Below are 10,953 nucleotides of genomic sequence, written 5' to 3' on the forward strand. Positions count from 1 at the left end.
AATTTGACCTAAACCCTCAAAATGTTCCTGATTATATCCCCTCGATTGGGCTTTATTTTTGTTTTATTTTTCATTGTAGGAAATTAAAAAGGCTTGGTTGATTCCCAGCCAAGTTCTTGAAATGTGTTGCAATGCTAAGGAAATAAAGGATTACTCAAAATACTTTTTAATAATATGTCATGTCAGCAGAGATAAAGGTTCACACTCGATGCCCTCAGCTGGCTTCTATCAGCGCTGGGGAGCACAGCAGCTGTCCCGTTCGGGCTCCGGCAAGGACCCGCCGTTCACCTTGCTTTGAAATCATGAGCTTACGCTGTTATAATTACGAACATGCTCATGACATTTGTTAGATTTCTCTTTGTAAGAAGAAATAAAGGTCTGCGTAGGTGGAGCTGGTCCTGCCTGGGGTGAGGGCAGAGCAAGATAACCTCGCCAGATCTCTTCCCCCGTCTTGTTTTCTACCCAGTTCTTGCCCCACTGGGTGGCGATGGCTGAGGGATAATGGGATAATGCCCCAGAATCCCTCCCGGAAGAGAGGTCAGACACTCATCCCGCAGAGGTGTTGGGCAAGTGCCTGTGAATGTGCCTCGTGTGAAGGAAAACCAAGTCAGCAGGGGTTTGGGCCTTTGCAGGGCCACCGCTGACGGAGAGCAGTGGAAGCATGGAGTGAGCAACACAGGGACAAAGCCACCGTATAGCTCAGGTTACAACACAGCACAGCTGGTCTCTGGATTTTGAGACACTTTGTGAAGGTAGATTAAGTATCGTTACCCTCAATAAAAGTTAAATCAAAAGTTAATCGGCGTCAGCTTCCCCGAAGGCCACGCTTGGAGATGCCTGCGCTCCTGCAGGGGCTGGGTTGGCTCCTCTCCTGTGCAGCCCCAGGTACACACGGTTCTACAAAAGCCTGGAGAAGGGAATGCAAGAAACAACCTCCCATAGACTTGTTTTACAGCTCTCGTGCGTCTGTCCCGGCTGCCGTTACAAACAGCGTTGCCCGTTTGCCTCCAGCAGTTCAACAGGAGCTCAGCTGGATCTTTCCGAGCCCCATTTGCAGAGGGAATGCTAACTTCCCAGTCTCAAGCCAGGCTGCAGGCATGGTCCCAACTGGAGCCGGCACTGGGACCATGGATGTGGAAATAATTCAGCAGCCAGAAAAGCAGGTGCTTTCAACCAGGTGCCCCAGGCTGGACGTCAGGCTCTGGAATTCCGCATCTGTACCTGCACCTGTCCACTGCCTCCAAGGCCTTTTCCTTGGACAAACTCTGGTTCCACTGAGATATGGCAAGAGCTCATTGTACAAATGCATGTTAAAAAGTATAAATTACTATAAGTGTGGATCAATGAGTATAAATGTGCATCAGTGAGTACCAATGCGTATAAGTGAGTATAGGTGTGCAAACCCCACCATGAGCGGATTAATCAGCATCCTTGGAATGGGGATTTCAGGGTAACGAAACTGGGACATTTAAACCACACATTTGGCAGGAATTCTGCCAGGTAGCGGCTCTCTGACCTTTCGGTTTCGTTGTCTTCACAAAGACATTTTTCACTCCGCTGCCAGCCCAAGGCTTGGGAGAAATGTGTGCACCCGGGCACAGGCGCTCACAAAAATGGCAAGAAATCCTGAAAGTGAAACATTTTAATAAAGAAAGGGTTCCCTGGGAGCACCTGGAAGTGGGATACAGAGCTGTGTACCCCATCCCCTGCCCACAGCTCTCCCCTAACCTGCTTTCTCAGCTGGCCTGCGAATTTTATCCTTTTCCACATTTTTTCCTGTTAAGGCTCGTGGCTCCAGGCTGACCTCTCCGTGTCGGGGGATGCAGTGGGGCGAGGGCTGCGCTGAGGACGGAGAGTGGACACCCATCCTGCTCAACCCAAATACAACCTCTCCTCCGCTGAAATATCCCTGAACCCCCTTCGGTGCCGGCTCAGGGGGGCACCGGGGTGGAAAAGAAATCAACGTAGTGCATTCAAGGCTTTGCAGGGCAGAGGGATCCCGGCTGCCCCTGTGGGTCCCATCCCCCCGGGCCCCCCCTCGGCTCCCAGGACCCATCCCAGGACCCATCCCAGGACCCATCCCAGGGCGGCACTGGGCTCTGTGCCCCCCGCAGGTGCCGCCGCGGGGCCGCGCTCCGAAGCGGAGCGGTGCGAACAGCGCGGGGGACGCGGGGAGCGGCTTTGGGGCTTGAAAAAAACACCACCAACCGAACAAACAGACTAAAAAAAAACAAACCAAAACCGGGGCAGGGGAGGCAGGATCGTGCCCGGCGCTGTCCCAGAGCCGGGGGGACACACACCACTCCGTGTGGTGCGGAGGACACGGAGGGGTCGTGCGGGACCGTCCCCTCGGAGCTCACCGCGCACCGCCCCGGCTCTCCTGCTCCTTTATTCTCTTTTTTTTTCTTTCTTTCTTTTTCCCCATTTTTAATTTTCCTTCCCCCCCCCTTTCCCTTTTATTTTCTTTCCCTATTTTTTTCCCCTTTTCCCTATTTTTCTTTCTTTTTGCGCCGGTTCTGGTTAAACGTTATTTCGCTTTTGTTGGAAAAGTGGCCCCTAGTGTGCAATTATGTCAAATTTCTTTGAGTTTTACAATTTAATGGAGAACAGTAACTCTTTTATTGATCCTAGACGGGGCCGGCTCCTCTTCCCCCGCTCCCCCCCTTCCCTCCCCCGCTCCCCCCCCCGCCCTCTCCGTTACTCCTATGAAATGTCACTCAATGTTTCTTATGCTCCCACCAGTTTCCAAAACAAACAGTGGAGGCTGCAGCCGTCTCTCGCCTCCCTTGGATGCCGGAGGCTCCGGCCGCTGCCCCCCGACGGGCGCCGGGCGGGGATGGAGCCGCCGCCGCCCGCCTGAGCCGCGCTGCCGCCCGGGGGGATGGCGCTCAGCTCCAGGGCTCACGCCTTCTCTGTGGAAGCCCTGGTGGGACGTGCGGCCAAGAGGAAGGTGCCGGATGGGCACCGAGAGGAGGAGAGCGGCACCGGCGGCGGGCAGAGCCGCGGGGCCCCGGAGCAGGGTCGGTGGCGGAGGGGATGCTCGGGGGATGGAGGGGAGGGGATGCTCGGGGGATGGAGAGGAGGGGATGCTCGGGGGATGAAAAGGAGGGGATGCTCGGGCGATGGAGATGATGCTCGGGGGATGGAGAGGAGGGGATGCTCGGGGAGATGGAGCGGGGGGCATTCTAGGGGGATAGAGTGGAGGAGATTCTCGGGGGGCATGGAGCTGAGGGGATGCTCGGGGAGATGGAGCGGAGGGGATGCTCGGGGGTGGATCCCCCCTCCCCGCCTCCGGCAGTCTCCCGAGCAGCCTCTCTCGTCTCTCTTCCCCGCAGAAAAGCGGCCCAAGGCCGAGAGCCGGGAGGCGGGGGTGCAGGTGGAGCTGCAGGGCTCCGAGCTCTGGAGGAGGTTCCATGAGATCGGCACCGAGATGATTATCACCAAGGCCGGCAGGTACCGCTGCCCCTTCCCCGCTCCCACTATTCCTCTCTTCCGCGCTCTGTCTGCTTCCCTTCTTCCCCGCTCCCACTGCTCCTCTTTCGGTCTCCCACTGCTCCCCTTCTCCACTCCCACTGGTCCCCGCACCCCCTGCTCTTCCTCTTCCCTGCTCCCACTGCTCCCCTCTTCCCTATTTCCTTCCTCGCTCCCAGTATTCCCTTCCCTACTCCTACTGCTCCCCTCTTCCACTGCTCCCCTCTTCCCACTTCCCCATTCCTACTGACTGTTCCTTTGTCCCCTCACCTGCTTTTTAATTTATCTCTTTTTCATTGTGTTTTTTTCCTGTTTTTTTTTCTTTTTGGTTGGGTCAAGGTATTTTTCTGGTTTTTTTTCACAGTTTTTGTTGAGTTTGGGTGAGAATAAAGTCACTTTCCCAATACGCATTTAGTCTACCCAACTCGTTCCCACCGTTTTGCTGGTGGCTCTGGCTCAGACCTTTCCCTCTGTCCTCAGGAGGATGTTCCCATCGGTCCGGGTGAAGGTGAAGGGGCTGGAGCCGCTCCGGCAGTACTACATCGCTATCGACGTCGTTCCAGTGGACTCCAAAAGATACAGGTACAGGGGAGACTGGCAGAGATGCCACCTTCCCTCATCCCTCCACGCAACCCCCTCATCCCTCCACGCACCCCTGCATCCGTACATACATCCCCTGCATCCCTTCATGCACCCCACAGCCAGAGAAGCGGCAGCGTTCAACAACGTCCCCAGGCTGGATGTCAGGCTCTGGCGTTCAGCATCTGTATCTGTACCCTTTCACTGCCTTCAAGGTCTTCTCCTTGGACAAACTCCTGTCCTAGCGAGATACGGCAGGAATTTGGTGTATGAATGTGTGTTAAAAGTATTAGTGTGTATGAGTGAGTATAAACGAGTATCAGTGGGTGTGATTATCAATACGCACAAATGAGTAGCAATGGGTATCAGTGAGTATCAACGAATATCAATGTCCAAACCCCACCGAAGCCAAGCGGTGAGCACATTTGGAATGGGGATTTGAGGATAACAATTGAAGTTTGGGGCATTTAAAATACGTATTTGGCGTTCGCAGCCCACTGTCTGTTCTGCATTTGGAGCGTGTGTGAAACAGGAGTTGCGCGGTGGGGGGGGGCTGCTGGCTCCCATGCACATATGGAATCTATAGGTGTGTGGGCCTGGGTGGGCTGGGAAGGGGTCCCCACTGCCTGACCACGGCCTGGCACGGGCCAGGTACGTCTATCACAGCTCACAGTGGATGGTGGCGGGGAACACGGACCATTCCTGCATCACCCCACGTCTCTACATCCACCCCGATTCCCCCTGCTCCGGGGAGACCTGGATGAGGCAAATCATCAGCTTCGACCGCGTGAAGCTCACCAACAACGAGATGGACGACAAGGGGCACGTAGGTGTGGGGCAGCCCCATCGGGAGGGGGGCAGGACATCACCCCGGGGCTGGAGCCCACTCGTGTCTTGCGTTGGGTTCCCCCCCTGCCCCCCCGGCTCTCGGGGGGCTCATCCTGCCTCTCGCCCGCACAGATCATCCTGCAGTCCATGCACAAGTACAAGCCCCGCGTCCACGTTATCGCCCAGGACTCTCGCTTCGATCTAGCGCAGATCCAGTCGCTGCCGGCCGAGGGGGTGCAGAGCTTCTCCTTCCAGGAGACCGAGTTCACCACTGTGACAGCCTACCAGAACCAGCAGGTACTGGGGTGGGGGACGGAGAGCCCTGACGGCACTGGGAACTGGTGGGGATGGAGAATCCTGATGGCACTGGGAATCGGGGGGGTAGAGAGCCCTGACAGTACTGGGATGTGGGGTGATGGACAGTCCTGAAGGCACCAGGATTCGGGGGCCAAGGAAAGCCCTGTCGGCACCTGGATGTGGCCAATGGAGAGACTGGACAGTTCTGAGGGGCTGGAGGGATGGAGAGCCCCGACGGCACCAGGACTGGGAGAAAGGGAGAGTCCCAACAGTACCAGGACCTGGAGGGATGGAAAGCCTCCACGGCACCCGCGCTGGGGGTGGAAAGCCCTGACAGTACTGGAACCGAAGGGGTGGAGAACCCTGACAGCACAGAGGGACGGGGGGGGGATGGAAAATCCCGATGGCACTGGGACCTGGGGAAGATGGAAAGTCCGCCGGCAACAGGGTGCGGGTGATGAAGAGCCCCGACAGCACCAGCATGCGGGGGGATGGAGAGCCCCAACAGAACCGGGATGCGGAGGGATGGAGAACCCTGAGAGCCCCGGGATGCGGGCGATGGAGGGAATGCGGGCGATGGAGGGGATGCGGAGCCCCGAGAGCCCCGGGATGCGGGCGATGGGGGGGGATGCGGAGCCCCGAGAGCCCCGGGATGCGGGCGACGGGGGGGATGCGGGCGATGGGGGGGATGCGGAGCCCCGGCTGCTGCGGCGGTCGGTCCCGTCCCGCCCCGCGCCCCATCAGCTCCCTTCTCTTCCACCCCTCCCAGATCACGAAGCTGAAGATCGACAGGAATCCCTTCGCCAAAGGTTTCCGGGACCCCGGCAGGAACAGGTAAGGGTGGACCCGCCCCGCCGCCCGCCCCGTCGCGCCCGCGGCGCCGCTCTCAGCCCCGTCTCGCCCCGCAGGGGGGTCCTGGACACCTACCCTTGGCGGCCCCCCCTCGCCCTGGACTTCACAGCTTTCGGCGCGGACAGCCAGGGTAAGTCCCGTTTGTCCGTCCCCCGCCCGTCCCCGTGGCCTCGGGGCTGCGCTGTGCCCGCAAACCGGGGCGCGTCGAGAGGGGGGGGGCTTAAAGCTGGGTCCAGCAAACGAACCGGTGGCCATCGTAACGTTTAGAGAAGCCAATTCCACTTGGGTTTGCCCTAAACTCCTCCTAAAATCGATTTGCGGAGCCGCCCCGGGAAGGGCAGGAGCGGCGCGGTCCGCCTTCATCCCCCCCAAATCCGACCGGGATGAGCAGGAAAAAACCCCTCAGCGTGCGGGAGGCCGGTTTAGAGCCTTAGGGTTGTTGCGGCTTTGATGCCGTTACACTAATTGTTCCCAACCCGTTAGAGATTATTATCTAAAGGCGACCCTACGGACCGCCGGGGGTTCCTCCCGCCGGGACTATGGAATTATCCGCTCCTCGGGACAGAGCAGCCCCACGGCCCCGTGGAGGGGAGAGGAGAAGGAGAAGCTGTTCAGGAAAAAACACCTCCCTCAAGCGTACATCGATCTCTTACAGCCCTTTTCCAGAAAAACGGCTTTTGGAAAGAGGATTTGAAACCTGATTATTCCTAGCGGCAAAGGAAAAAAACTATTTGCACTCTGGAGCGCTCCAGTTTGGGTTCGAAGTCATTAATTTAATGCTCATTTATGTGAGGGGCTCTTCAAAACCATTGGTATGGGAGCGCACCAGATTGTGCCTTTCTCTGCAATTAAAGAGTGCAAAAATCACAGCAAAAATCCATGCTGTGCAGGCACAGGAGTGCGGAGACCTAGGAAAAAATCAGGAGAAATTAGGAGGTTGTACAGAAAACTGGATATTGATATTATTATTATTAAACTTAGAAAAGACCTTATGCAAAAAAGCCCATTTCTGAGCCCGTTCTGCGGGCAGTGGCGCAGTACCGAGGAGAGGAGCTGATAGATGGGCTGCAGTGGGGAATGAGGGAGCAGCAACTGCCTTGATTATTGTACAGATGCTAAAATATTAGGGTTTCCTGGGTTCTTTTTGTCAGTCTTAATATAAATGGTATTTTTCTTCAGAGTTAGCTTCCTGTACCGACGTAATTGTAACAAAATCTCCAATTCCACTCAGAATAAAACTGTATTTCTGAAGAAAAGCTGAAAAATAGAAATACTGAAGCCCTAAAACCAGAAGGTAAATTAAAGGGAAGTATGAACAATATGCTGAAGAAAGAACTGACCACAAACTTGGGATTTTTAAGCCTAATAGCAATGCTTTCGTATGGGAAGTTGTGTGCTATTATTGCTCAGGATACCTTGAAGGAAATGCTGACACTCGTTTGCTCCGCTGCAGCTGAGCTGCCTAGGGATTCATTGGCTGTCTCACACTCACAAACCTCCGCTCAGCCACTTCATTTCACATGACCGAAAGTCCCCGAGTCCTGGGAGGACGTCAGGACCTGTACAGCAGGAGAGGACCTACCCCTGCCCCGCATCCCCTCCTGCTGATGTCAGTGCTGAAACAGCCCCTGACACCAGCGGGGAAGGGTGAGATGTTCAAGCCATAAAACATTCCTAGATTATTGGGAATAGGTGCTGCCTGGCCTTACCCAGTCTGTAAAACACTCTGCTCGCTGGGAGCTTGTGAGATTGATTTGTGCCCCATCCAAGACCCTCGTGGTTTCTTTTTTTAGGTTAATATTCTAGCAGATATGGTTTGGTTACACAGCTGCCTCTGCGTTGCTTGTAAGGTCTGACCAGATCACATCCAGGCAGTGTATCGCTGGAATTAAGCGTAAATAGAGAAAAACACATCGCAAAAATAGATCCGCATTCCCTTCCTTCCTTTCCCAGTAGCTTTGGTAAGAAATGAAAATAAAGGGCGGGAGGGGGAAACGCTCTGCAAGAATGTGGTAACGAAGCTGCAACAGAGACATCCGGCTCTTAGATGGCCTTAGACTAAACCAGCATCTGTTTAGCACCAGGCTTGGCCACTCCAGAGCACCATTCCTCAGCCAAAGCAGCTGCCACCCTTCCTTTTCCCTCTTGCTGTTGGTCTGGAGGAGCAGCGAGTCAGGGCTGACCAGGGATGTTACGCACCAGCGGCCTCGGCAGGGCTCGCGCGGGGAAGTGAGACGGTGTTGCTTTTCCCCCAAATTATGAAAGTGTTCATTGATTCATTTCAGAAAGGAGAACGTTAAAACGACACGGGCATTTAAAGTTTCTGGAGACGCCTCTAGTATTCAAGGGTATGTTTCAAATCGCATGGGAAGCCAAGGAAAATTAGGCAATTCCTGTGAGCAGGAAGGTACAAAAAATCCTCCATCAGGCTGAATACCTTTTTTTGTTCTTATATACAAGGGGAAAAGCTGCCTCTAATTTGCACAGAAGTAGGAAACCTGAAATAGCTGTGGTGTCTATACGGCAGGAGAAGGTTGTTGGTTGAATAGTGAGGCACAGACCCGGCAGGTAGCTCCATGCGTGGAGCAGAACCTCTTAGTTGTCCTTGTCAAATTAATGGGATTAGACATGCATGAATATTTTTCTTAGACAAGTGCCAAGTAACAACAACAAATAATTTATGGACAGATCTTTTGATTTTTCCAGGAGCTGATTTTTGGAGCGGGTTTGTGCTCGGGAGGTGTGGAGTGGGAACAGGAGTCCTCCAAGTGTTCCTTGGCTGTGAACATCATCTAGCCCAGCCTGGATCATTTCTGTTTTCATTTTCAGGTGGGAGCTCCAGTTCTTCACCGGTGACCTCCAGCGGTGGGACACCCTCTCCTCTCAACCCCCTGCTTTCTCCGTCGTGCTCACCTCCTACATTTCACTTGTCAACAAGCAGTATTGGTGTGTCGTGCCCGGAGACCTACCTACACAACCTCAACGTGCCCCTCTATTACAAGATTTGTCCTACAAGCTTCTTGAGGCAACAATCTTTCCTCTTTCCAAGCCACGAAAAACTGGGAGGCTCCAACCCACGTCTTTTACCCCACTTTATGGTGGATATGCCAAAACTCTCTTCCATCGGCATAACCAACCTGAAAAACACAAAAGGTGAAGACTTAAATGGGCAATGTCTGCAAGTACCCAGCTCCGCCAGTCAAATGCTGTATGGATTACATGCATCTGGAAACATTTTCCCATCAAGTCCCATTGCTCGGGAAGCACTTAATTGTTCTTTACATCCTCCATATGGCTTGTACGGTTACAACTTCGCTGTGCCATCCAGACTGATGAATGCAGCAAGCCATTTCAAAGTGAGTGACAGCATTCCAGCTTCTTTGAAAGATGGCAGATGTAATCACTCCAACTGGCACCCTACAATTAACCATTGCCTTTAGTGGAATCATATAATATTTCTAAGCATTGATATGTAAATCAAGCCTTTCCTTCCTTCATACCCAAGGGCTTCCTAGTTATTGACTGTGAAACACTGCATGGTGCAGGAGCGGGATGTGTAGGCATTTAACTTTCTTTGTGGGAGAACGTGTCGTGCTGTTGGGAGGGTGGAGGATCTGGGAGTGAGGAGGTTCTGTGATGATCCACAGCAAGGTGATACCTTTTGGTGTTATTTATGTCGCGGTCGTACATTGAGAGCAACTGTACAATCACCTTTTAATATTTGCACTGGGAAATGGGAACATATTCTACAAATACGTGTTACTGAAATTCTCTCTCTAGCTTGCCTTTAGTCAGTTCAAAGCCCTCGTTGGCTTCTGCTCATCCTACTTGAGTTTTTCCATTAATTTCAAAGGGACTGTTTGAGACTTTGAGTCATCAAAAGAGCCGTATTTGGCCAAATACTCAAGTATGTTCTCAAATTCCCTTGGCTTTAACGGGTCATAATTAATGACATCAAAGTGCCTTGTTGCTCCAGGACCCAGATGACTCAGTTATCGGCGTGGGGATGTAATTTCAAGAAAGCCAGGATGAAAGATGGATATGTTCCTACCTTGTGGGGATGAGATTGTGGATCCTGATGTACAGCTGCCTGGAGAGCCCTCTTTTCCAAGCTACTGCTTCTGGAGATCTCCAGGAGGCGGTAGTGCAGAGCAGCACCAGCATTGACAACGTGGTGTGAAGGAACAGAGCATGGGTGGTCATACATCTCCCCCATGATGAACCAGAGCTGAGCTGGGCAACCTGGAGGATACATCTTGGAGAGATGTGTGGGATGAAACACCTCCAGGAGCCTCGCAGGGCACTCCTCCTACACAGCACTTCTAACCCTGGGGACACAGAAGATCCACCTGGGATGACATCCACCAGCCTGTGCCCAAGGGAAGGGGCAGAGCTGCTCCTGGCTCGGTCCCATGGAGAATGCAGATCCTTTCTGGGGAATTACAACTCTATAGGCCCAAAACATGAGCTTTCTGATTCCTTCCAAAAGTCTTATTTGTTTTATTATAACCTGTGGATACTCTTGTTATTCCTGTAAATAATCTCTAGCTCCCAAGGGCACAATATATCACGCAATAAACTGTGGCATAGATTTTATTCTTTATTTGATCACTGCTCTGTCCCTATTTAAAGCCGATTTTATTACTTGATATAGGACAGAGATTTGAAAATAATGCTTGACTGGGAGCGGCCACATTTTGGGATTAAGAAGGGAGAATTCTGTACTTACAAAGAGAACACAGCACTGTGGAGGGGTTAAGTGAAGGTTTAAGAATCCAAATTAGTATCAGAGCTCTGGTTTTCTTTTTATCGTAACAGCCAACCAATTAGGAATGGAACAAGCGATATCAAAGCTGTTAAAATAACAAAAAGTCACTTATAACTTCAAGAGACTTTGTTAAAAAAATCAGCCAACATTGTTTTCCC

The 10,953-nt window shown here is 53.0% G+C and overlaps 1 protein-coding gene across 1 annotated transcript; it reads left to right on the forward strand.

Annotated features, from left to right (window-relative positions):
• Positions 1-2,758: 2,758 nt before the first annotated feature.
• Positions 2,759-10,274, forward strand: TBX22 (T-box transcription factor 22). Its single transcript, XM_054075565.1, has 8 exons — positions 2,759-3,020; positions 3,336-3,453; positions 3,952-4,053; positions 4,702-4,876; positions 5,011-5,175; positions 5,945-6,009; positions 6,084-6,157; positions 8,857-10,274. The coding sequence occupies exons 1-8, from the start codon at positions 2,882-2,884 to the stop codon at positions 9,465-9,467; spliced, it is 1,449 nt and encodes a 482-aa protein (XP_053931540.1). The 5' UTR covers positions 2,759-2,881; the 3' UTR covers positions 9,468-10,274.
• The last annotated feature ends 679 nt before the right edge of the window (positions 10,275-10,953 follow it).

Source organism: Cuculus canorus, chromosome 10, assembly GCF_017976375.1.
Source record: "Cuculus canorus isolate bCucCan1 chromosome 10, bCucCan1.pri, whole genome shotgun sequence".
Lineage (NCBI taxonomy): Eukaryota > Metazoa > Chordata > Aves > Cuculiformes > Cuculidae > Cuculus > Cuculus canorus.

Coding starts and splice junctions, on each gene's coding strand:
- TBX22 (XM_054075565.1), top strand. CDS start 2,882: ATGGCGCTCAGCTCCAGGGCTCACGCCTTCTCTGTGGAAGCCCTGGTG. Junction 4,054..4,701: donor GTGGACTCCAAAAGATACAG/GTACAGGGGAGA, acceptor GGCACGGGCCAG/GTACGTCTATCACAGCTCAC. Junction 6,010..6,083: donor CGGGACCCCGGCAGGAACAG/GTAAGGGTGGAC, acceptor CTCGCCCCGCAG/GGGGGTCCTGGACACCTACC.